Here is a 27056-nt window from a genome sequence, read left to right on the forward strand (position 1 = left end):
GCCTTCCTGTCCTTCATTTTTTAAAGTTGTATATTGATTAAGGAAGTTTCACCTTGATATTTCACACATGTATGTACTGTACTTTAATGAGATTAACCCCCTCTATGACTTAACTGTTTCTCTATCACCCTGCTCCCCTATTATTCAACAGCTTTCAGTGCATTTCATTATGTTGTCTTCATACAGAGATGCAATGTATTTTTTGTATTGTTGTATTGGGGATACATTGTATTTCGATATTATTCACTCTCTATCATTCTCTTTTTCTCTTCTTCTTCCCCATAGTCCCCTCAAACAGGTCCTTGAGAAAATGTTAGAAAACCGTTTAACAGGTTAAACAACCAGTGTGCTTTATAAAAGTTATACAAATCCACTATTCTGAGCAACATTTCTATTTTAGCAGTGGAACCTATTAGCAAATGCAAATCTTAAGAAAGAGAAGGAAAATGATTGGGAAATCGAGGGGCCTAGGGAACTGTACATCCAGAACACAAGAAAGATGAAGCCTGGTGGCATAGGAAAGCCAGTCTTTGTCAAAAAGGATTATAAAAGAGCCATTGCCTAGGTTTATTCCAGGTATATACCATTGTTACTTGCTGAGTCAATTTAGGTTATATTGAACCAGAACTGGAGCAGAGCACAAAGCCACACCCAGATCATCAGCACCTGGAGTCTTACAAGGCAGCTGCATGGGAGCTGAGGATGAGTGCTAGGGGATAGGCCAGTTCTACTTAGTGTTGGACAAAGTTCTCTGCCCAGAGCTGTCAGGTGATGACTCTTGCTGGTGGGTGAGCAAGAGTTTCCATCCTCTGACTGCACTGAGCCTGTGTGTGTGAGCAGAACTGCCTGGCTGAAAAATAAAGTACGTAGGCCATGCAGCACTGAGTGCAACATGATAAAGAGGTTCCTGTTTGCCTTGGCAGAGAAAACTCTGCAGCTGAAGGAGAAGGGCAGTGGTCCCCTTGTACCTCTAACTCCAGCTGCTCTTTCAGCCTCCCCTTGCAACATTACTTGTTGTTAGATATTAGCTGTTCCATGCTTTTTTAGTGGGCATTGTTGTCCTCATTCTGCTGTCCTGCATTGCAGATGCATATCTCTCTTGTTATCTGTCCTTGACATGTTTAGGTAGCCACCCATGGCTCCACAAGCCTCCATCTCCCACAGTGCTTTTTCTGTGCCAGGGCTTTCAGATAATGGAACTTATATAGCCCCATAGTAAGTCACCTCTGTAGTCATGCATAGTTTCAAATCTTTCTTCTCACATGCAGCAAAAGCTACTGCTTTGCTCTCATTGGGAATGATTTATGAGGTATGAATTATGCATAGACAGGTAGCTAGATTTAGATAGAGTTGTCTGTTCAACTGTGGAAGTCATGTCTGTCTTAGACTCCTCTTGTCAAGCCATCTGTATGCCATCCTCCCACTCATGGCCTCTTTCTGGCTCCCCCATGCTCCTCTTCTCTCTCCAGTTTGAATGTGTATCAAGACCCAGTTTCACTCCCACTTACTACTAGGTAGGTACCAGTTGGGTAGTGTACAAATGCTTTAGCTTATTAGCATGTGGTTAAGAATATTGGTCTTACATTCAGCTAGGTCTGGGTTAAAGTCGAGCTCAACCTAGCTGTGAAGTCTGAGGCAAGTTAGTTTACCTCTTTAAACAAAATTCCCCATCTGTTAAAATATTGCCATTGATAGGTGATAGCAATAATAATACCCAGATTACAAGACTATTGGTCAAAGAAGATAATTTGCAAAATGCACAGAGCAAAGCTACAGGTACCATAGTAGCACTCATAGAAGGGACACATAGTCACTTATGATCTAGCTTCTCCCTGCTTCTCAAGCTTCATTTCTAGCTACTTTCACAGCTGCACATTTCAATTCCACTAAACTATATGCTCCTTTTGAATCTGTCTTCTTAACCTTTAGTGCCTAGAGCTTCATAAGATGCCTGGCACATGTTTGAGTGTTCCATAAACATGGGCAGTAATAAAACAAGCCATAGGACTATTTACACTTCTATGAGAGATGTGCTGTTCCCTTGCCTGCAGTGCCTAGCCCCTCCTTGTCTGGGCTAATGTCTAGTCACCTTTGTAATTACTGACCTGGATGAATTAGAACTCCCTCTGTGCTCTCTACCCAACCTAAGTCCATTGATTTACTTATCTGTCTCTTTCTTGAGTATATGTAAGTTCTTTGAGGGCAGGTACCATGTTTACTTGACTTTATATCCACAGCCCTTTTCACAGTGCCTGTCACATAGAGGGGATCAAAAATGTTTGCTAAATAAAGGCTAGAAGCAGGGCTGAATATAAATAAAATGATATGTGCAGAGAGACAAAAATTTAAGGGAAATGAAACTGTTGAAAACCAGTGATTTGTTACTATGGTGATTTCTGAATAACTTTAGTTTGAGGGATGGAGAGAAATTTCTTTATTCTTCCTATTGTTTTCTTTCTTACTTCTTCATCTCCAGTAGCTCAGAAGGACAATAGCTTATACCTAGTGACTCTAGGGCTAAGCCAGAGAGAATTGGAGCTCTGTGCAATGAGAGAAGAGGTGGGTAGGGCAAAGCTTGTTGCCAGTGCCTGAGCTGGATCAGCCAAATCATAAGACAGGGACACTTGCCCAACAGAGCCACCCTTTGACCTTTGTGTCACATTCACTACCTCCTATACCCAGGTGCAGGCTACCTTTTATAAAAAGTCCCCACTGCACATATTCCCACCCCACCCCCCAATATGTAATGGTTCACACAAGATAGATATTCCTTTAACAATAAGGGAAATGACAGTGGGTATTTGGGGATTTATAGCCAAACCTGACTGACCACCTGGTGAGGTCACTACATAAGTCCTTGTCATTCTTAAAGTTTAATTTAGGAACACTGAGAGTTGTGCCTTGCCATTCTGTGGGCTCAGTGGTTCTACATGAATACATGCAGAAGGTTCTGGCTCCTTTGGGAATGTTAGTTTGGACATGAACCCTAAAGAACTACTTATTGAAGCCATTATCCAACTGAGGAAACTGGGCTCCAGCATGTGGGACGGACATGTTCCAGTCCACACAGGTTCTCAGCATGCTTGCTCCAGGCTTATGGAACAACTTATAGACCTCTAAAGCAAGAATCCAATATTCCAAAACTAAGTTGTCTTGGACACTTGGAAGTAACTGAGCTGACCTAGAAAATATCCAGGAGTAGAGCAAGCCTCTCAAAAAACACCACCATGTGGCAAGTAGAAGATATGATAGCAGCAAATGCAAGTGCCCCAGACTGGGAAATCCTAGGCAAGTTTCTTAAATTCTGCGAATCCAGAATAGTAAATAAATTCTTGCGAATAGTCTTGCAAGGTTGTTCTGAGAATTAAATGAGATACCATATTTAAAGTGCCAAACAGAAAATAAGTTTTCAATTAATGGTAGGCGTTGCTATTATTCATTGTTGGTATTATCCTACTAACCTGCCTTAATCTAAGTTTAACTGTTGCTGTTGAAGGAGGTCAGTGGGCAATGGGGTGGGGAAGACAGGGACACTTGCCCAACAGAGCCACCCTTTGACCTTTGTGTCACATTCACTACCTCCTATACCCAGGTGCAGGCTACCTTTTATAAAAAGTCCCCAATGCACATATTCCCACCCCACCCCCTAATATGTAGTGGTTCACACAAGATAGATGTTCATATTTCTCTTGTGTGAGGGTCACAGACTTGTGATTTAGGAGGCCATGTGGGGCCCAGATTCTTTCTGCCCTGAGTCTTTGCCATTCCTTGAGGTTGCCATCCTCTGCCTGTTTATGCCAATTGACCAGCACTACATCTACTTTCCAGCTCTCCAGAAGTAGGAAAGAAAATGGAAAGAACCCACTCTCATTTTGAAGGATGCAGGAGTTATATTTATCCCATGCATGCACAATCAGTTGGCCAAATTAAGTGAAATGATCACACCTAGCTGCAAAAGAGTCTGAAAGTGCAGTCTTCAGGTGCATGGACATAGGCCTAACTAAAACTCTGTTGCTGAGGAGCAGGCAAGGGTGGATCTGGTGGGACAGCAAGCAGCCTACCACTTGTATCCTCATGACTCACTTATTTTAGTGATACAGATTTGGATCTCAAGGTTGTCAAAGTTGTGTCCCTTTAGGTCTTAGGCAACCCTGTCTGATACCAGAATCCTGTAAGCCTGGTTAAAAAGCAAAGCTAAAACCTCTGTGTTGTGTTTAAGGAGATAACTTCAAGTTAACTATCCTTCAAGACAACACTCAAAAATAAAGTCACTCATATGCCACGTGAAAAGTCATTACTGAATTGCTTTATCATAAATTTTTATAAGCAATAATATTTGAAATGTGTGATGATACATAAACCCTTGGTTCCCTTTTTGGGATTTGTTTAAATTTTTTTAATGGGCTGGATTTCATCAATAAGTGGTCTAGCCAGTAAAACACACAAGTTCCTCCCACCCAGGGTAGCCATGGTTTGTCCTCCCTAATGCTGTTTTTATATGCCACTGGGAAAGTCTATGCTTAGACTGACTTCAGGTGGCTCCATGTCCTCTTTCTCCTTTACTTTCCTCTCTGTCTTTGTGGCACCCACCTTGGCAACCATGAGTGCAGAACTCTGTGAAACCTTCACTAAGGCAAACACTTAGGCTACTGGGGTGAGGAAACTGACTTCAGGGAGGCCATAAGGAGCTGGAATCACCTCTCTGCTCCCTTTCTTCCTCTGTATACTTTTGGTTTCCAGTAGAGGCCATGGAATCAGAGAGGAGCAGGTTTTCTGACTGCCTGATTTATCAGCATTCACATCAAAACAGCTATGGAGAATCTTTGATATTCTAAACCACTGCAAGGGCTGCAAAAGTTACCGCAGCTGGTGTTGCTGATTCCTTACCTCTTAATGAAGACCCAACACAAAGACCAAAGACAAGACTCTGGGCTCCACATCATTCTTCAAAAAAAAGATGTCAGCATAGGTGACCTCACAGCCAAATTTTCAGGCCTCAGATTTTGATTAGGCTCTAAGTTCATAAGCAAGTGAAAAGGGGAGATATGGAGACCATGAACACTGTTCTGTGAGCTTGGTGGCAAAAAGAAGAAAAGTCGCATTTCTGTATTCACAGTCCATTTTGTTTCTTTAAAGGATTTGATCTTTTTGACTGGAACTAGTGAATTAAAGAAAGGGAAGAAAGAATTCACTATTTTTTGAAAAGATGAAGCCACATTTGCAGAATCATCTGGCGAGGAATCTCTATGGAGCCTAGAAAGATGAGCAGAGTGGGTTTTGTTCAGCCTGAGAAGAACCTACTGGGCTCTCATTCTCTGAGTTCCTGAGGAGGGGGTCTGGATGACGCCTGTTCAGACAGCCGCTTTGTGCTAATGTGTTTGCTGAGACTATGCCAGGTGACACCCTGACCCCTGGCCCCCAGCCAGTTCTGCCACAACTGTTCCTAAAACAGATGCAGTCCAGAAAGCCAGGCTCTGCCACTGTGACCCAGATGTGACACTGGCTTTCCTGTTTCTCTTTGCTAGTTCATGAATAGAAGCCTGCATTTCTGTTTTTGTTTTTATTTTCCTGTGGTTGTTTGTAGTAGAACAGCAAGGAGGGTAGGAACATGTTTGACTGAATATCAACATTAGGGAGAAACACTTGATTGGATCTCTTGTGTTTCTGAAAACTTGCAAGTCACTTAAACCAGTGTTGCTTACTGATCTGTACCTTGCTGAGGTTACCCTAAGTTCAAGGGATAGTTGCTCAAGGCAAAGCTTCAAAATGCCAACCTGAATGTCCAAACAGAAAAGGGTGAAGGTAACAAGTGTGAGGACAAGACCTTCCTTCCTCCAACCACCAACTCAATGTACTTTGGTTCATCCTCCCTTTCTTCCTAGGGCCTTATGGTACCTGGAGCTCAGCACTTCATTGGGAAACAGGGCCTTGCTTCAATTCCAGGACTCACTTGCAGAAGGACTGTCATTCTAATTTTGGTGGCTTCCCCAGGTATCTAGGACTTGGGGCCCAAAGTTTCTCAAAACTCCACTAACCCAGCCACCCCACTCTTAGTTGTTATTTCAGATTCCATACTTGTCACTCACAGGGTCTCAGACTTGGTTGTATGTGGCTTTGGTTTATCCATGTCCTTAACTAGATTTCTACAACTGTTCACCTGTGAGAAAAACTTTGGATTCATTCTCTCTTCCCTTAATTTTTCAGCTCATGGTATATACTTCATCAATGTATGGTTGTTTCAATTTACATACAAATTTAATCAGGAACTAAAACTAAAGGGAGATTTCTTATGAAAAAGATGATTTAATCTCATTATGAAAACAGTACATTTTAAGTATAAAAAAATCTGAGAAGTAAAAAAAAAAAAACCAGAGCAAAGAACAATTTTCCATAATGTTATGTAGTTGTTACTATTCAGTCCTCCTTAATATAGCATGAACATCTTTCTATATCACTGATAATTCCTGTAAATGTAAGTTTTAATTTCTGTTTAACTTCCCACATGGGCATACCTTTCAATTTGTTTAGCCATCTCCTTATTAAATATTAGAAGTCTATAATATGAATGAACTTTGAAGGCATCATGCCACGTGAAAAAGACAGCCTCAAAAGGCCACATATTATATGATCCCATTTATACGAAATGTCCAAAATAGGCAGATCCATAGAAACATAAAACACATCAGTAGCTGTCAGAGGCTGGGGAGACAAGGGAGTGGGGAAATGACTGCTTAATGGGAGTAAGTTTCTTTTGGGGATAATGACAGTGTTCTGGAATTAAATAGAGATGATGGTTTTCTATGTAAATATCCTAAAACCACTGGGCTATATACTTTTAAAGGATAGATTTTATGGTTTATGAAATATATCACAAAGTAAAATAAAATTTAAAAATATTAAACTGTAAGGGACTTTTTTATGGCCTGAAACAGTTGAGGGGGATGGAAGGTAGAAACTGAAAAATGTCACAAGCCATACCCCAATTCCTTCTGAACCCTTCGCATGGACATACTTAAAACATACCATTTGACAGTTGTCTTAACCCTGAGATCCAAAGCAAAATGGATGTAGGAAGAAAATGTTCCTCCCTCCTTTTGGAGCCCTTCCACAGTTTGGTGTTAAAACTTCATTTGGCCATTTAGGTTTGGAACTATTCTAGCATTCAGTTGGCTCACTGCAGTGTTAACTCTCACCATTGGAGTCTAATGCTTCCATCTCTCTCTTATTAAGTGCTTTCTAATTTCCAGGCACTGGGGAATGGAAGGCTCTGGTAGGGAAACAGATCTGCTGCTTCTCAGCCAGGGGTCATTTGAATAAGAAAAGTCAGAGATGGGAAGCCACAAAATATTCTAGGTGCCACACATGCAGCTTTTTCTTAAAGTATTGTGATATTTTGTGAGTGATCTGTATCAGCTCACTTCTTTTGCTATGTGGTATAGGACAAGACCCATCCCAACCCTCCAAAGGACTCTTGCAGCTGATAGATTGGCATCTGCCTAGCAAGCCTGAGGCCCTGAGTTCAAACTCCAGTACCACCAAATATAAATAGATATATATAAAGGGCCCTTGCAAAGTCGCATATAAGTGATCGAATGGGTCCAACTCTACCTCTTTATTTCTGAAGCAAAGCTTTGATTTGGCTTTTAAGTAGGCTTTGTTTTCCCATTTCTGCATGTGGCCAATGTCTGCATTGTACATAGTCCCACTTTTGCATCCGTCTGTTCACCTCGGAGGCTGTAGTGTTTTGTGACTTGTGTTTGGTGGGGAGCTTTCCCTCATGGGATTCACTAAAATGTTGTTTTATGTTTGGTGGGGCATTATTACACAAGTATCTCAATTTATGTAGTAAATGTGTTCCAGGAAGTTTTGCCTGCAAAACAAACCATATTTTAAATGCAATAGGAAAGATCACCTTTATACCAAGGAAACCCATGCTGCCTCCCCATGGTGTATAAAAATACCCTTGCCGTGACTAGGAAAGATCAGAAAATGAGGGCTTTAATGTTGTTGGCTCAAACATTTGTTAAGATGCCAAACCACATCAAGAAAAAAGCAACTCACCATACCTGTTGTGGTCCTAGCACCTCCACAAAATCTACTGTCTGAAGGGTGGAGTATAGATGGGAGGCTAAGGCTTTATCCTGGAAATCAGGGCCTCAGTTAGTAATGCATATGAAGGTGGGCTCTGGAGTCAGCAGTCCTTCCTTTAGGTTTTTCACTCCATGCCTCCCACCCACACCCTCACATAATCTGATCTGGATTCTGTGGTGTAGAAAACAGCCATGTTTTCTGCGTAGAGGCCATGGACTCAGGCTGTCTGACGTTGCGTTATCCCATTTCTACCAGACTTAGCTATGAACACATTCCCCAAACTCTATTCTTCCCTTCTAAAGTGTGCAAAAATAACAATACCTACACTTAGAATTGTAGTGGGATCACACATTCCAATGCACAGCTCAGTGGTTGGCCTATTGAATATTGGTCATCATTGCCAAGATTGGAGCCTTCATCTCCACAATTTCCCACCCCCCTAAATACATATTAGTTTTGTACTACTGCATAATAAGTATTACAATCTTAATATCCATTTACTAGCTCCCAGTTCTGTGGGCCATAAGCCCAGACATGGCATAGATCAGTTCTCTGTTCAGTAAGGCTGAAATTAAGTGTATCAGTTGACTGTGTTTTCATCTGGAGACTTGACTAGGGAAGAATCCATCTTGAGGATCATTCAGGCTCTTGACCAAACTCTCAGTTCCTTGTGGTTGAAGGACTGACATCCCATTTCCTTGTTGTGAGTCATTCTCAGCTCAAAGCCACATCGGACCACATGGTCCCTTCATCTTTAAGACCTATAGTAAAAAAGATCACTCACACTCAGTGCCTCTCATGCTTTGAATGTATATCACCAAGGGTTTTCAGTGACTCGCCTGAGTAGGTCAGGTTACCTGGAATAATCTCCCTTTCTTAAAGTCAGCAAATTACATAATCTAATCATGGGAATGACTCTCCTGCCATACTGAAATCCCAGTGAACAGGGTATGTTCACTTGGGGCAAGGAGGATGTGGAACAGCTCACTACAATGCTGTCTTAGCAAGGTACATATTTTCATTCCTCCCCTCTATCCAGCAGTAAAGATGATTTTCCCACATAGGCAGACCCCTGCATGCCATGTTTTTTTCATATCTGTGCTGATGCTGGACCCAGCACCTATGCTGTGTGTGGTTTAGCCCTCAAGTTTTATATCTGCACAGTCCCAACCCAGCTGGACTTTTTTCTTTGCCTCAAGACCTCAGGGAGTGCTTGTGTTTCCAAGAGTGGCCAGCATGGTCCTGCTTTCTTCCCAGCCTCCCCTGGCCCCTCAGGCTGTCCCCAGAGGCAGCACTGCTTGCACTCATCCTTGGGCTGTCAAGACCAGCTGACCCTGTCTCCTGCAAGGATTGAAAGATGATGGGAAATCTGGAAATTTGAGTGTCAGGTTCAGTGGACTGACTCCCATTGCTACCTGCATTGTTGGTGTTCAACTGTCTCTAAATATCCTGCTCAAGCAGTTACACAGTGAAACCAGGAAAGGCTCCTCTTGGCTTTCAAGGGATGCACTTTCTCTGTTGAGAATGTGGCAAAATACCTCAGGTCAATTCCTGTAGATGTTTCTAGTTTTATAAGGGTCTAGAGCCTCCTGCCATGAACCTTCTACCTCAAAGTCAGCTCATTTCTGTTGGGCCTCTGCCACTATTGTCATTTTCCTCATGTCATTGCTGTTGACTGAAAAGGGATGTTTGCTCAGGAAGTTGTCAGGTTTTGCCTTTCTCCTAGAGAATACGAAACTACAGTTAATCCAAAACTCAGCTTTATATTCTTTCAACTGTGCTCCGCGCAGTTCCTATGTTTGGCTTTTAGGTTCTTAGTCTAGTTCCCTTCCTTGTTCTTTTACATCCACTATAATATTAGCCTCAGAGTACTAGCCACATGGCTTCACTGTCATTCTCCAAGGCCTGGACTGTCCACTGGGCTGTCAGAAGCAAGGATGGCAAGTTATGCCTAAGGGCTGTCACTTCTCCATATCCACTTAGGTTGGTTTCTGAGCAAAAGCACTTACACTGCTGAAATGACAGTTACTTGTCAACAGTTTCACCTTTCCTCCTCCTGCCATCCTTCCTCTGCCTGCAAGTATAGTATGAGTCTCAAGAAAGAAAGAATTTGCTTATGTAGAAGACTGTCAGTGGCCTTTATCCCTTTTTGGTACTAAGCTCTTACACATACCTGAAATCTCAAAAGTCCTGTGATGTTGGAACTTGAGCATACTGGCATTGTTGCTGGGTTAGCATATAAGGAAATCCAGGCCTTGTCTGAATTTAATGTGCATCTGTCAGACCAGACTGAGATCTGTGGCATCAATAGGAGGGAGTGTGTGTTCAACCAGGCTCACCTTGGCTCAGACCATCCTGTACGTCTAGTAGCAGATAGACCCAGTCCTCTGGGTCGCCCCACAGTCAGTCACTAGAGAAGTATGTGAAGGATTTAAGGCCATACCATGGCATGAAGTGCTGTGATCACTTGATCACGTCTGCCATCCTTGAATTCTGTCTGGCAGCTCTTCCCTAGCCACTCAATACTATTGGCACATTTGAAAAGATCTACGAAGCTAACAAAAGTTTAAATTGAATTTTATTCACATAGTAGAAACAGGGTCCATCAGCTGGCAAAAGGATTGAAGAATAGGCATAGCTATAATCCAAACACGTTGACCATTGATTGGCACAGGATCCATCTGGCCAAAAAAGCTCCAGTCTAGCTTTTCTAGGCATGACAGTGTATACATGACTATAGCTATGAGCTTACAGTATGGGATGTTTTACCAGTCAGTATAATTCCTGGCCCCACTTTCAGGGTGGCACTGTTCAGTATTTCCCAGTGATCCACAGATTTATAGCAAGTCTGTTAGTGCATTCTGTGTTCATGATGGGCCTATTGTAGTATCAGACATAAAACCACATCACATAACCACAGTAATAAGGATACTTTTATTTTAGCCCAAATGCCCAGAGGTTTGCCTCATTGCAAAGATCCTGATGACACTGAGTATACCTCATACAGTATCTTCCACCCTTCCCATCATGAAATGGTTAGTTACATGGTGAAAACTGTCCCAAGGGGGAAAAAGGAAGACCACAAGTTCTTATACAAGTAATTTCATTGTGATTAACTTTTAATGGCTTCACCCTACATTTATGGCCTATTTCTGTTTCTTCATGTATGTCAGTTAAAAAGTAAGCAAGATCTCAATAGAAACATTACTTAACTCAAGATTCCATTTGCATGAAATGTTATTCCTCCTATAAAAAAGGATGGTTTTCTCCAACATGATTATGATGTTTATTTACCTGGCAAACATTTCTTGAGTGCTAGTGTGTGCCCACCACTATTCTGGGCACTTGGGATGCAGGTATGAAACAAAAAACAAAAAGCAATCCCTGCCTTTGGGGAGCTTATAATTTTCTGCTCCATTATTTCATAACATGGATAAGTTGTTTGTTTTTTATTACAGTGATGTGTTGCTTTTTTTGTAGTGAATTTTAGAAGGTTGTCTTTTCTTAGGTTTTTTGTGGGTCCTGTTTTCTACAGGGTTTCTGAGGTGGGGTTTGTTTTGTTTGCTGGAATTGGAAAGGTATGTAATGGGAAATCTCATTGGTTTTAGGTTCTGTTTCTTTATCACAGTGAACAAACTTCTAGAGAAGAATCAGCATTTCATGTCAATTTTTTTAACTGCCTCCTTCCTCACAGCATCCTTGTTCTCCTAAGGAAAGTGTTCTGGATTACATGTTAATGACATGTTTGTCAGGGAAACAGCTCTTACAGTGTTTCAAATGTATAGGCATGAATTCTTTCCACTGTGAAAATCAGGATTTCTCAACCTTGACACTGTTAACATTTGAGGCCAGGCAATTTATTTGTTTGGGGGGAAGGAGGTAATTCTGTGCATCATAAGACATTTAATAGCATCCCTGGCCTCTACCCACTAGGTGCCAGTATTACCCCTCACCCCTGAGTGTGGCAACCAAAAATGTCTCCACCCATGTTCCTGGGTGGGGGGAGATGTCAAAGTCACCACCAGCATAGAACCACTGGTGTAATTATGTGACTCTGTGATTCAGGTCTTACATGCTCTACTTACAGCAGATCAGTAAAATCCCCTGAAAAAAAGCACTTGGGATAAGAAGTGTTTTCTGTCTGACCTCTATAGAAGCTAAGAGCAACTTTCCACCATGAGTTATATGAAGTGAGCAGGATATTTATTGGTCTGATGAAGCAACAAATGATGAAATGCCTTCAGTAAATCATGCCTTGGAGATATTTTGCATTTCCTATTGGACATTTGTTAAAATCACTCACTTACCGTAAGTTAGAAAGTATGCTGGACAGAGTACACTGTAAGTTAATCCCGAATAATTTATAAGGAAATGTGTTCCAGATTTGGTGATCTCAGCTCAAGTAGTAGGCGGCTCACTTGCAAACAGTCCGCCATTCTCAAGAATTGACATTGAATTCAATGCTCACTGAAATGTGTAATGTTAAAGGGTTTTACAACATCTGATCCTGCGTCTGTGACCAGGTCCAGCAGAACAGCAATGCTCAGAAACGTGCTACTGGGAGTCTCCCAGTCCCATATGGCAGCCTCCCAGTCCCATATGGCAGCACCCACATTGGTTTGCAAGATAAAATAGAAAAACTGGTGCTTTCATTCCCCTACACTGCCTCAATTTTCTTTCCTTCTTGTGCCAGCTCTGCCCTCCCCAGTAAATACATGTCATTATACATGGTGTCATGTGTTTCTCATTTGACTATTTGGTCCCAAATAGGCTGCTTTACAGAGTTTTGGCAGGACATCCACTGCAAGTTCTGCCTATTCCAGAGCCGGGCCTTTACCACTTTACCTTATACTTCCAAATCTTTTTCACTTTTCACAATCATGCTAAAATTTGAAAGTACAGGGCACACTACTGATAAAAGTCACTGGGAGAAGGATTGGCCTTGGTGCAGAGAGAAAGAAAGAGTGAAAGAGAAACATAACAGGCTACTGACTCTTCACTCAGTTATTATTCATTGGGCATCTACTGTGTTCCAGGTACTGGCAACATAGCTGTGAGGAAAATAGCTATGTTGTTCCGTTGGGAAATGGGACAAGTGGAAAGACAGCCATATTTTAATATGGCACAAGAGATGCCATGATGAGGGAAATCAAGATGCCTTAGGTGCCTTTAGGAAAAGCATTATCACCACTTGGAGGCAGGGCAGGCAGCAAAGAAGGTTTTGCACAGGAAATGGTGTTTTATGAATAGTGTTTTACATGAAGTACATATTAAAAACAAGAGGGAAACAGAGTTCAAAGCCATGTTCTAAGGCCTGAAGTTGAGTGGGAGAAAAAAAGTAGACTCTTTGAAGAACTGAAAAGTTGGGGATATATGAGTAAGCATGAGACAAGAATAGTGAGAAATAAACATGAAGGAGCAAATAAGGATGACTGTCAGGATTCGGACTTCAGCAACTCAGCCTGAGGTTTACTGAGATGAGGAGCCTGGGAAAAGAAGATTTGAGAAAGGTGGGATGGCAATGACCCAACTTTTTAATCCACCACTAGCTCTAGAACATAGGAAACATTTTTCAATGATTTTTAAAGGATGTCAAAAGCTAATGGAAATTTGAAAAGTTAATTAGCAGCTTTAAATGATTTTATTACTGTAGGCTATCGTGATATCCTGCAAATGCATTCAGACCTCTTAGGTTCTGCCAATTTTATTTTCCATTCAATAATCAGTTGTTAATCTTAATATTTATCATCATTTTGTCCTGGGGTACCCATGAGTGACAAAGTTGGGTGCATTATTTAGGGGCATTCCTGGGTCCTCTTCTTAGATTTCCTCTGCTGTGATGGAAATTTTTATTCTAGTATTTCATAGACTCATTTTGTAGCACATACATTATTTTTTTAGATGACTAAAGAAAAGCATAAGTATTATGAAATGTTTTAGGTAAGTGTATGATATTATAGAATTTGAAGGGGTACAGGCCTCATTAGAGGAAAGTCACTGCATGGTGAACATTGTTCTCTATGATGATGCAATCATCCAGAGCACATGCAGAACAAATGTGAGAGTGAGCCAGGGGGACTGAGACACCTCCTGACCATCAACCCTAGTCACTACTTTCTTCATGGCCCCATTCACCTGAAATATCCATGGACAAGTTTGATAAATTATTCCTCTTTATTATTAAAGCAACCTAGCAACTAGGGCGCATCCAAGTTCATGTGCCTTTTTGTTTCCTGCAGGAATTTAGATAATGGGCTGTGTGCAATGTAAGGATAAAGAAGCAACAAAACTGACGGAGGAGAGGGATGGCAGCCTGAACCAGAGCTCTGGGTATCGCTATGGCACAGACCCCACTCCTCAGCACTACCCCAGCTTTGGTGTAACCTCAATTCCAAACTACAACAACTTCCATGCAGCCGGGGGCCAAGGACTTACTGTCTTTGGGGGTGTGAATTCCTCATCTCACACTGGGACCTTGCGTACAAGAGGAGGAACAGGTAAGCCCCCACTGTCGGTGGGGAAGACTAAGGGCAGAGAAGGGGGCAGCTGCTCTTAGTGCTTTTGGCAATTGAACATTTATGCTGTGATCAGCTCCCTTTGACTAGGGTTTTGACATTGAAGTTTCTAATCGACTTCCACCTATCCTTTACTAGATGAAGGGCCATTAAAACATGGTATTCAGATCAAAATGCCTAGCTACAGGGCTGTGAAGGACTTCAAGTTGCTGCTGTGTGAGGATTCTGCATGAGTTAGGGGCTCTCAGCCTTTGTTAGCTAGTGCCAAATAATGAGGGCAGCTTTTTCAAAACACAGCTGCCTAAGCCCCATCCAGAATTTTTTGGTGGCACTGGGGTTAGAACTCAGGATCTTACACTTGCTACGCAGGTGCTCTACCACTTGAACCACTCTGCCAGCCCAGCCATCCAGAATTTTTTAATCGAAAGTTCTAGGGCTGGGTCTAGGCCTGTGTATTTCAAGTTCTCCAGACATTAATGTACTTTCCTACCTCCCTCTATCACTTCTGGGGAGGGTGGTAGCTTCTCCCTCATCTCCCTGGATCTTCAGCCTGCCTGTCACTTCCTGGCTGGTGGGTCATTTGGCAGAATTACATTTTGACCATTCTTCACCAATTCTGTCTGAGAGATTTCCATTATCTTCCATATGACTGTGATTATCAGCCCTCAAATCTGTCCGTGTCTTTTAAAATTGTATCCTTGAAAGATCTCAATCTCATTCTCTGTGCGTGCGTGTATGTGTGTGTGTGTGTGTGTGTGCGTGTGTCTGTCTTCCACACCACAAGGCTATATTTTACTGCCATGCATATTTGCTGACTTAGCTAATACTTTGTAAAATATCTGGCATACATTCTCAGACATATGTTTTCTGAAATATTTGTAAGTTATCTCATCTATCCTTAGTCTTCCAAGTCCTTTCCCAGTATGTGAACCATGGTAACTAGATATTTAACATTATTTGTTCCAAAATTGTTCTATTACAAAAGTTTCAAAGAATGTAGCATCTCTCAGCTCAGCTGGGAGCAGATGTCTTATGTCTTACGTGGCCATTCACTGTGCAGCTTTACTCAGAGAGTTCGCACTAGCAGGACATTTTCCCCTACACCCAACCCATGGCAGTTTAGTGATATCTGGGGACCTGACCCAGAGCCTTTGGACAGCTCTGCCTAGTAGAAAAAACAGCTATGCTCAATCTGTGCTATGGTGACTCTAGCTTTCCCTTTAATTTAGTCCTCATGTGATACACTCACCACCTTTCCTGCCTTCATGGAACATGCCTGGGAAGCAGGGAGTAAGGAAAGAGGCAGATTGGCTATCTAGAGCCCTCTGTCTCTTGAGGATGTAGAAGAAAAAGAAGAGCCTAAAGTGTGCCCAGTACACACACATACACACACACACACACATCTTTACTGAGAGTCATAAGTGCTTTACAGCCTGGCTCTTAATTCTGCTGACACAGGCACCATTCCTGTTCATTCATTCATGAAGCTGATAGCCAGTGCGAATCCCTGAGTCTGCAGGTATCATTCATTAAGGTCACTGGAGCAGACTGCTTGCCTCGAATGTGTGGGCAATCAGTTAAAGAGACACCTAATCACTTATAAAATTTGAAAGTTAAAAGACAGTACCCCCAGATATTGGCAGATTTTCCTACCTTGTGTTATTCAGTTTTATTGTGTTTGCATGTGCTCTCTGACAACACTGCTTTCAATCCCTTAAGGCCAAGAACAATGCTGCATTTCTCTGTAACCTCCTTTGATTCCCTCCTCAGTCCCTAGAACATAAAAACTCTCCGTGAGAACTTGTCAGCTGATGCAGAGAGAGAGTGGGAGTGTCCGTCTTCGTGTGCCTTGTCTTCCACACGGTGGAGCTGGTTTGGCTCTATTTTTAAATTATGTAAGGAAGGGAATCTGTTTAATAAAGTATTCAATAAGAATAGGCATGACTGTAGAGACACCCACATTTTTTTAAGCCAGTCTCTTTTCTAACTTTTTTTTCTTTAATTATCGTATTATTGTTGTACTGGGGGTACATTGTGGCATTTACAAAAGTGCCTATAATATATCTTAGTTAAATTTCTCCAGGCCCCAAGAGTTTCCTGTGACAGTCTACATTATGTTACACAGAGAGTGGTCCATTTTAACTAAAACTTAACATGGATTCCCAAGTAAAGAAGAATGTATATGGGATAAAGATGTCAGTATTTGCTGCAGATCCTGGCAAATCTGAACCCTAACACTGCTGCTCCCATTAGTTTTGGACAGAATGTTACTATCTCTTCCCCAGGCCTCATCCAGCGGGATATAGGGAGACATCCTTCAACTAAGGTTTTTGTCAGATCAAATAGTGCTCCCTCTACAAAGACCAAGGCAGAAATCTAGCCCTGTGACTGGTGTTCACACATTAATTACAACACCTCGCCATGTTATTAGTACTGAATAAATATAGTGGGGTTTTTTTTGTTTTGTTTTGTTTTTTTGCAGTACTGGAGTTTGAACTCAGGGCCTCATGCTTGCTAAAAAGTAGGCACTCTACCACTTGAGTCACTCCACCAGCCTGCTAAATAAACATAGATTTTGAGAATGAGATTTTAGTGAAGATTTAATTTCTTGGAATTAATTTCTCCTTATGTAGTAATCTCTCTCCTTGTTTTGTCAGGGGTGACACTGTTTGTGGCTCTTTATGACTATGAAGCACGGACAGAAGATGACCTAAGTTTTCACAAAGGAGAAAAATTTCAAATATTGAACAGCTCGTAAGTTTGGAAGGGAAGAGGGGAGCACATATGCTTCTGGATTGGGAAAGGGTTCTTGTGTACAGCCTGCGCCTTGTCAGATATCTGAAGTGCTAAAAGAACATTTCCTAAATTTACTAGCTCACAGCAATACAATTTGAGAGAAGAATTAGTGACGCTATTGTATGACACAGGGATTTTTGAGGGTACCACAGTAGCAGAGTCCATATTTTTTGTTTGAGTTTTAGTTTCAAAGTTGTAAAACCAGCCTCACCCTCCACAGCCCCCAGCATTTCCACAAATCTGTACTCTGAAATGATTGGCACACAGCCTAGCTGCCCACATGACTTGCTTTCTGCCTTGAGATTTTCTTCACATCAGATATTGCACTAGCTAAACCCTCACTTCAGGCCAGCAACAAGTTCCTTCTGTTTTCACAACCACTAAACATTCCAATGGGTGAAGCCTACAGAGGCATTTCTCTGTAATGAAATTTTGGAAGTGACTACATCTTTGTGAGGGGAAAGGAGAAGTGATTTCTCCCACTCCTGAATGACTGCAGTGCATGCATTTTAAATGTGGCCTTATTTAACTGGGAACAACAGTTAAATAAGGAGTGGGGAGATTAATAGTGACCATTACTCACATTTCAAATCCTATCTTTAATACCTCCATAAGCAGGAATGAGCATGGGTCGAGTTCCTCTGTGGTTTTTAAGTATCACCTCTATTGGATTGAGGTAGTACCCATGGATGAGGGCCCTCCAGAGAAATCCAGGCTCCAAGAAAAGGGTAGTTCCACACTGTACCAGACTCCTCAAGTGTGCTCTTGCACGCTCCCTGGTGGTTAGAAAAGAATGCTATCTAGACCTGAAAGGATCAGGAGGTTCTTCTTTCTCTGCTCTCTGGGAAAACTAGATTTCATGGTGGTGGAAGGACCTGAAGCCTGGTTCTTCAGCTTTCCCAAAAAGATGAGCATGTGGAGGTAAGAGGCAGCACTGCTCATAGCACACATTCCAGCAACAAGTTGGGAATGAGGTAACAGGGAACTCCTGTGACCTGAAAACTGCCTTTGTGGAAAGCCCACCCTTCCCTGGGATGCCCCTGTATCTCAGGACCATACACTGAGAACATACCACCTTTTCAGTAGCAAGATCTGAGTGCTTCCATAAGAGACCAAAGTAACTTTCTTCTACACTCAGCACATTGTCTGCATAGCCCCAGGGCTTTTTTTTTAATTAGCGTTATTGTCATCACTAACAGAGGTGTGGGTGAAATATATGTGGAAAATTGCAGTTCTCAACATCATGCATGGCAATGTTTATATGGCAGTGTGAGCTTACTTACTGCCATGCAACTTTACCCTTAAAAATGGGTAAAATAATACATTTTATGTTACATGGATTTTACCACAGTTTTTAAAAAGCATTCATGCACTGGTGGTTGTGCCTGTAATCCTAGTTGCTCAGGAGACAGAGATCAGATGGGTCACGGTTCAAAGCCAGCCTGGGCAAATAGTTTGCAAGACCCTATCTTGAAAAAACTCATCACAACGAAAGGGCTGGGGGCTGGTGGAGTGGCTCAAGGTGAAGGCCCTGAGTATAAGCCCTAGTATCGAAAAAAAAAAGCATTCAGTTTTGAGTTCTCACAAATTGTGCAACCAGAACCCAGGTCAAGAACATTACCTGCCCCTCCCCTGCAGAAGACCTCCTGTAGCCACAGGAGATGGTTTTTAAAATAGTAACCAGTTGCTGTTTATTGAAAGCTCCTTATGTGCCAGTCACATGTTAAATTACAATTGTTCTCATTTATTCTTCATGACAACTGTCTGTATCATAGTCATCTGCTGAGCTGGACACCCAGTTTATGAGACTGCCTCCCAAATGCATAGAGCTAGCAGTTGGCAGAGCCCAGGGTAAGATGTGGGGATCCATATCTTGAGTACAGAGTCAGGTGTGACCTTACAAAGGTCCAAATAGGCCCATAAAGACAACTGAACCATCCAAATGACAAGAAGTTTGGAAAGTTGGCTGGGAAGTTGGGGAGGAGGGAATTTGGCTTTGATGTCTTCTAATTTATGGTTCCTTGTTGTTAGTTTGATTCTCAGATGAATGCTTCTTGTCAGAATCCATTAACTTTGAATTCTGTATAAACTTTCCCACTTTGTACAGTATTCCCTAAATGGCAAGGTTCATTAGAAATTTGGAACTATTTATAAGTTCTAAATGATAAGAGCCAGGAGGAGGAGTACCATGCATAGCTCACCTGGGAGTCTCCCCACACTGCCAGTGATCTGTGCTGCAAGTTGGAGGCCCTGGATAAGTCATATCCATGACTTCTTCCTTTGTTAACACTCCTTTGTTTATTCACTGCCATCAGTGAATTCTAGAGAAACATGTAAGGGGATGATCCAGTCTATGGTTTGTGATTTGCTTGCATGGTCTTTGATGTTTACAGAGGCCTGTGAGCCTCTGACCTGTTCTTTTAGAAGAAAACACTGCAAAGCTTTTTGCCCCCTTAATGTTCTTCCTTTTTGCCAATGAAATCTTTATCCTAGTGCCATTTAAGTGCCCTTTTTCAATGTTATGGAAAAAAACAATAAGTTTGTAAAACAAATATGATATCCTGAAGTCAAAGGTAATAGTAGGGAAGAGAAAATATGAAGGAAAAACAAAGCACTAACACAGAAGTAGATGGCATGCAACTCCTCCCCTTCTCTCCCCAAGTCCCCAGCCACTGGCTGACTGGAAAGGGATGGGCCTGTGTTCTCCCTGGAGCAGCAACCACACCTCCTAGTGTCTGTCCTCCCACTCCCTTCCCTGGCAAGTGGCAGAAACTGGAGGCCACAGGGTTTTTGTTTCGAAGTCCTGAATCCACCATGGGTTGTATGTGCACAGATGTGCCCAGAGACAGAGGCAACCACTACAGGGGACAGGTGGAGGTGCCTCTTTGACCTGTTATTAGTGCTCAGTGTAGGGCACTAATTAGGTTATTCTTAATCTTGAGTTCATTTTGCAAAATGTGTGAGTTCTTCCACTTTATTCCCTATTTTCACATTTCATGCCTAGTTACTTGCTATTATAAAACAACAACTCTTTAAAACATGATAAATATGTTACCCAAGATGGAGGGATGATCGTTGCCTATGTCCTCTTTAAAGTTCTTATCTATCATGAGCAGAAGAAATCGTGGCTTAGAGTTCCACCCAAACATTTGATAAAGTTGTTACAGATATGCTCTCTGAAAGTAAGAAGGGCAGTGGCTAAACTTAGAAAGGATCCAGCCTTTGTAATAAAAGCACTCCATCAATGCAAGCTGCTGTTGGCAAATGCCACTGCCTGGCTCTCAAGGGTTCCATGGTACCTGGGCGCCTGGATCCTATACCACAAACTCTGTAAGGAACTTTGGGGATTGGAGACTTTCAATAAGTCTTTAAATTAGAGGAACACAGGCTATTATAAAAATTTACTCTAAACAGTGCCAGGAGCTAAAACATATGTTTGAATCAGAACAATTAACAATTGAGATTAGCAATTAACAATATAACAATTAAGAATATCTCTCTTAAGTGTGACTTAATCAAAAATCTGAACTGTAAGAACAGTGAAGAAATCATCTTTAATAATGTCAATTACAATAACTCAAGTAAAGAAGTAAAAGGTAGCATATTAGAGATCCTGTTCTAAATCAACGTGATTTGTAGAGTATACTATTTATTTGTAAGTGAACTGTTGCTTCTAGTATTTTAAAAAAGATGATTTAGTCACTTGTTTGACATTTTCTGATGTTTGGAATCTATACAGCATCTCTGAACCCAGTGGAAGTACATTGTGAGATAAATGTAGCAAAATATGAGATTCTTCTTTGGCAAAAAAATGACCATGGATGGCGTAGAAATAGAAAGCCCAGATGGTATCTTTCTCATGAGTAACTGAAAACCCTTGTGCAATTAACAGGGTCACATAAGAAAGTCAAAACACTTGATACATGACTTTAGACCAAGCTGATAGTTGGATTTTAATCTGTGCAAAGTATTTATGTGCCTAGATCAAAAAGAGTTCATTAATGCTGAATTTGAATTTGAAACTACTTCATTAATGTCAAATCACCTGAATAAGACATAGTTTGTCCCAATTTGCAGCAAAATGTATTGACTTACTGCCCCCAGTGACATTTCCACATACCCTGAAATTGATGCTAGCCTTTTTTTTCTTAGTTTATTTCAGTTAGAACTAACTCGATGAAGGCTATCATGCATTAAGAAATAAGCCTGTACTACAAGCACTTAATTTTTTTCCTAACCATTTTGAAGCATTTCCCAGGTTGGGGATTGGAGGGAGATTTATGGGTACTGTTGTTTTTTATGGTGAAATGTCTCCATCTAGTGGAATTTCAGAGCAGTAAACATTCTCACTATTAGAGCGCCAATAATGTCTCGAAAACCTTGAATACATGTGATGTTTGAAAGAAGATACACTTCCACATATGTTCTTGGATAATGGACTTATAACTGCCTATATTTCCTTTGAGAGGCATGGAAATGGAGCCAGGGAACACTATTAAAATGCTAACTTTTCCCCTTTGTTGTGTGGAGCTGGCACCCAAGGCTTTGTACATACCAGGCACTGTCACTGAGCCCCTAACATTTTTCATTTCATTAGTTGCACTTGCAAAGCAGAGTGATATTGACAAGGAGTAGCATTACCACATACTTGGTACTGATCTAGTTCTTAAGTTGGGTGCTGAGTTCTTAGGTGTTTCTATCTATCTATATTCTTCAATATGTTTGAATATTTCATAATAAAAATTTGGGTATGAACTGAATTTAAGGTTATGATTAAGGGCTTTCTGAGTATGAGAATTATTATCTCCCTTTTGTGATAATATTGGTTAATAGTTTAAAATAAGAGATTGATAAACTAATTATAAAATTTTTGCCAGAACCCTGGTTTTCTGAGCTGTTCTGTCATTTATGCCAGCAAACACGTTCCCACAACCATACCCATGTTGACCTGTCATCATTTATGGCTTTATGGAATCCTACCTGGTGTTGCTCACTGGTCACCTTGCTCAGAGGGTTCTTTAGAGAACTGGATGAAAGACTCAAGTTTAATATGGAAGCTGGTTAGTCTCTGCCTAATTAAGTCAGCCTAGGGAGGATCTTTACCCTGGACTAAAGCCAAAATGTTTTTCTTTCCTGGCCAAGAGCTTTGACACAGAGCCCAGCCAAAAAGTGATTTAAATTTTTTTTCTCTCCTGCTGCCTCCAAGGACCAAAAAAGGAGGAAGAGAAGGTACTAGGCCTCTGGTGGTCAGTCTGAGAGGCCTGATGTGCTGGAAGGCAATCATGTGCTCCTTACCACAGGCTAGTTGAGGGACACTCAGTGGAAGTCACAGCTATAGTACACACGCACACAGCTTGTGACCTTACCATTGTTGAGGAGAATGCACATACTCCGTCCCTGATGTTTATCACACATAAACTGGTGTGAATCTAGGCATATGAACTTACACTGCTTAATTTACTCAGTAGCTTCAAGCCTTAAGAATAGTGTCAAAAGCCCTCTCCCCCACTCCTTCACATCCTCTGAGAAATCCCCAGAATAAGATCACACTATGGCATGAAACAAATGGTCTGTCTAAAAATTCCCCTCTGAGATTTTGTGCTTCTTTTGCCTGTGCGCATTCAACTACACCCTCCCTCCCTCTCCTGTCCATCAGAATCAGATGGGCCAGTGCTGAGAATGTCTGGACTAACCTCAGAATGGAAATGCCCAAGGAAGGCGTGGTCTATTTGTAGTCTTGATCATTCTACCTGCAGAAAGATGTATGTGTCCTTATTTCCTTGAGAGCAAGCAAGGCACGTGGTTAGGGCATGCATCCATCCTCACTGGGCCTCCCAAAAGGCCTCCCTCCCCAGACCATCTGCAGCTTTTCTAAAGTAAACTGAGCCTGGTACCCTCCTGCTCTGTGCAAGTTTGTGTCCTATCAGGAAAAACACTTCTCCACAAAAGAGCCCTCACATAGCCAGAGGCCTCTTTTCTTAATTCACCAAGAATACAAGAGACTGCGCTGCCTTAACTTATGCTGACTGGGATTGTAAACCATTTTACCTTGGGTTGAGGGAGAGGCAGAATATTGGAGTTTAGAGAAAAGGAGCAAGGCTTGTGAAATTGGATGGCAGGCAGACTAGGTGACAGCCTTAGACTTCTTGTTGCATCAAGTCTAACTGCAGAAAGTTGGAAAGGGGCAACATTTTCACATCTTTTTCTCTTTTCTTTCCAGGGAAGGAGATTGGTGGGAAGCCCGCTCCTTGACGACTGGAGAGACAGGTTACATTCCCAGCAACTATGTGGCTCCAGTCGACTCCATCCAAGCAGAAGAGTATGTTTTGTTTGGTTTTGTTGTTTTCACTTAACTACTTGATTTTAAAAGTTAGCTGCCCTAATAAAATGCCATTAGCCTGGTGCAGGTGGGAGAAGAAATTCACTGGTGCAATTAAAGTACTATATCAGTACCCTAAATGAAAACCCAATAACTTACAATAGATTAAAAAACAATAAAAATATGATGGAATTCTACCTATAGCATGTATCATTGACAGTCCAAGGTTGGCCTACAGTCACTGGAAAGGAGAAGACAAATAATTATTGAAGATTAAAGTAGAATTTTTCTCCTGGATATAATCAGAAATATTAAAAGAATGCTAAAAAGACATGCCTCAGATAAAAGTATTTCACATACAATGATACAATGATAGTAAACAGTGACTAGCAGTTAGTTGACCCAAATATTCCATCAGAGGCAGTTTAGGAAAATGGTTAGTAGGCCGTAAGGTTCTAGAAGGGGTGACCATTGTTGCTTTTCTTGACCTGGCTTCTGCCAGCTCTAACTTCTGAATGGAGGCAATGGGAGGAGCAATGATTTCCCAAAGGTGGAAACCTGGCTTCCTCCCCAGCACCTTGGGGACTTACCTCACTAGAAAGGAAGTGGAGAAAAGTTAGTCACTGAGCCCAACCTTTGGCTCTGATGTTTAATTTTGCTGTGGATTTGTTTAAGCACTGCAAGGAGGATTAGATTCTATACCCTAGCCAAATCCCCAGTAGTTTCATTCTCTCGTCTTTAATTCCCTTGTATTTCCTCTACTAAGAATATCTGCTTTGTTTCCTACTCTCCAGTACTCAGTGGTTTGGGGCTGTTTTTTTTTTTTTTTTTTTCTCTACTAAGTGTTTTTCATCAGCAGTGAATAAAGATACTTGCATCGAATTTTTATTTCAAGGCAGATTTGCCAACATCTTTGAGTTCTTTCAAAATGAAAAGAATCACCAGAATGCAACATTATTTTGATTCAACTTGGACCCTTCTGACTGTTTGTTTAAGTTACATTTGTAATGGTCATTTTTAAAATTAATTTCGTTTTTAAAATAATAAAGTATTTTTAAGCAGGACTTGATGGTGCACACTTACAATCCCAGTACTCAGTAGACAGAGGCAGGAGAATCACAAGTTTGAAGCCAGCCTGGGCTGTGTAGTGAATTCAAGACCAGCCTAGACTATATTGTGAGATCCCATCTCAATCAATAAATGAATGAGTGAATAAAGGAATAAAATAAAGCCTATAGTCTTACATCTGCAATTAATAGTTCTATGCAATCCATAGTTGTAACAATTCCCTTTTCACCATTGTTTTACAGAGCATTTTAATTGGCCTATTGATACAAACCCAGAAAATTTCTCTACAAATGATTGATGTAATATTCTCTACATCAAGTAGATTAAGGATTGCTGCAAATTTTGGCCTCTCTAAAATCACTGAGGAGCTAACATGTAGTGTCTTTTCTTGTCTTCAGTGAAATTCTTTCATTCACAAAAGAATATGACAGTGAACACATAATAGCTATGTTCAAGTATAATTAATTAAAATTTCATTTTAAAACTGGATTCTTCCAGTTAAATATTCTGAAAGTTGTTCCTATGCAGCAATTCCAGTGGAATAATCCAGAATTCTCCCTTTAGTTCTTGGTACAGCATCTAGTGCCAAAATGTGAACTAGTTGCCGGGCATTGGTTACGGCTTCAGGACAGGGAGGGGGATGATAAAAGATAAGCAGCAAAGAATCTGAGGTGATTTGAGGTGATACCTCCTCCAGTGGCACAGGAGTGGCATTAATTTGTTCTGGGGGATGTTAAAGTGTCTACTCCATCAATTCATTTCTAAGGACATGTTCATCGACTGTGCTCAGATCTCAAATGTGCAGTACGCTGTCTGTGCAGCTGTGCCAAAGAGAAGCTGTGTGGCAGATCACAGTCCAGGTGCTTGGCAAATGCCTTTCACTTATCCAAATCCTCACACCTGCTGGATAGAAAGAGAAAATCAAAACAAGCATCTAAAGGCAGCAGTCTTCTCAAATCAGGTGCAGACCTGACAATTTTTTCAGAGTCCATATTGATAGAAATTGAGTGAAAAATGGCATCCATCTTTATTCTTTATCCATGCTGAGTGACTCTCTCTTTTTAAAAAAAAATGCTTGATTAATGATCTTTCTCTATACCAAGACTGTTTTGTTATTTCCCAGGGGTTGTAATTATGCTCAGAAATCAAGGGTCTTGTCGCTGAGCGTGGGAAGCGTCTCCTGCAGTTGCCATTTCAAAACAAGGTCTTAGATTTCTCTTTCTGTGCATGCAGGTGGCAGTTTTAACGCAAGCCATTTCCTGTCATCCTGGAGGGAAGGAAAACAACCCACAATTCAAATCTGATTTTTTTTCAGAATGAAAGAGATGATAGGGATAGAATCAGGAATAGATTGAAAGAGAACTGAATGAAGCTAAATAAAAAAACACTTTGGGAAGGAGCTGAGGGCAAAATTGGAGGTGAGGGGATTCACGGGCAAAAGACAGATATGCTATTCATTTGGTAGATGACCATTATAAAGTATTTCTTTTCCTTGATCTCATATAAAGGTGGTACTTTGGAAAACTTGGCCGCAAAGATGCTGAGCGACAGCTTTTGTCCTTTGGAAATCCAAGAGGTACCTTTCTTATCCGTGAGAGTGAAACCACCAAAGGTAAGATAGCCAGATGAAGAAGTTGGCTTGTCATTCAAATCTGTGGATTAGTCAGAGGAGATGAAAGGCTTATCTCTGATGGAGAAGGATTTTAAATGGCACATCTCCTCCCTACCTTGTGAGTGGAGTCCTGCTTCCAGTTTTCCCTCCAGGTTCTAGAACTGCAGACAACTCCAACAGAAATACAAGGGCTCAGAATCGAGAGTCCTGCTGAAGCAGGCACCGGGCAGCATTGCTGCTCCAGGCTCACAGATCACAGTTTCACAAGTCCTTTAGAACGAGGGTTTCCTGAAACTCTTAGTTCCTTGGGTGCCAGTCATACCCTTTGTTTTTGCTTTCCTGGTATTTTTTTTTTTTTTAATGACTGAGGACTTCTCATCCTTTTTATTATTTAACACCTTATTGGAGCCCAGAAGAGGCCTAGGTAGGTCAAGGGGAAAAAGGGTTAGTGGCTTTCTAGCTTGATCTGTCAGACACTGGTTACCTGTCCCTGTTAAGTGTTTTGAAGCGGAACTTTGAAGATCCCCTCTAAAGGAACAGCTCTTATATTTCTTTTATGCTATCTCTTCCTGTCTCCCACCTTACCCTGATGGGGAAAGGAGACCAGTAGGCAAGCACAGTCAGAGTCCTAGTGCTACTCTTGATCCTGCCCAGG

At 41.4% G+C, this 27056-nt stretch overlaps 1 protein-coding gene across 7 annotated transcripts in view; it reads left to right on the forward strand.

Annotated features, from left to right (window-relative positions):
* The window catches only part of Fyn (FYN proto-oncogene, Src family tyrosine kinase), a 202012-nt gene that overhangs the window by 132680 nt on the left and 42276 nt on the right, over positions 1–27056 (forward strand). For all 7 annotated transcript variants that reach the window (XM_020177817.2, XM_020177820.2, XM_074076433.1 and 4 more), the window contains 4 exons: positions 14331–14588; positions 17264–17360; positions 23623–23721; positions 26298–26401. In XM_020177817.2, coding sequence (XP_020033406.1) covers positions 14342–14588; positions 17264–17360; positions 23623–23721; positions 26298–26401 — 547 coding nt within the window. In that variant the 5' untranslated portion in view covers positions 14331–14341. The remainder of the gene's footprint in view (positions 1–14330; positions 14589–17263; positions 17361–23622; positions 23722–26297; positions 26402–27056) is intronic.

This window comes from Castor canadensis, chromosome 1 (genome assembly GCF_047511655.1).
Source record: "Castor canadensis chromosome 1, mCasCan1.hap1v2, whole genome shotgun sequence".
Classification (NCBI taxonomy): domain Eukaryota; kingdom Metazoa; phylum Chordata; class Mammalia; order Rodentia; family Castoridae; genus Castor; species Castor canadensis.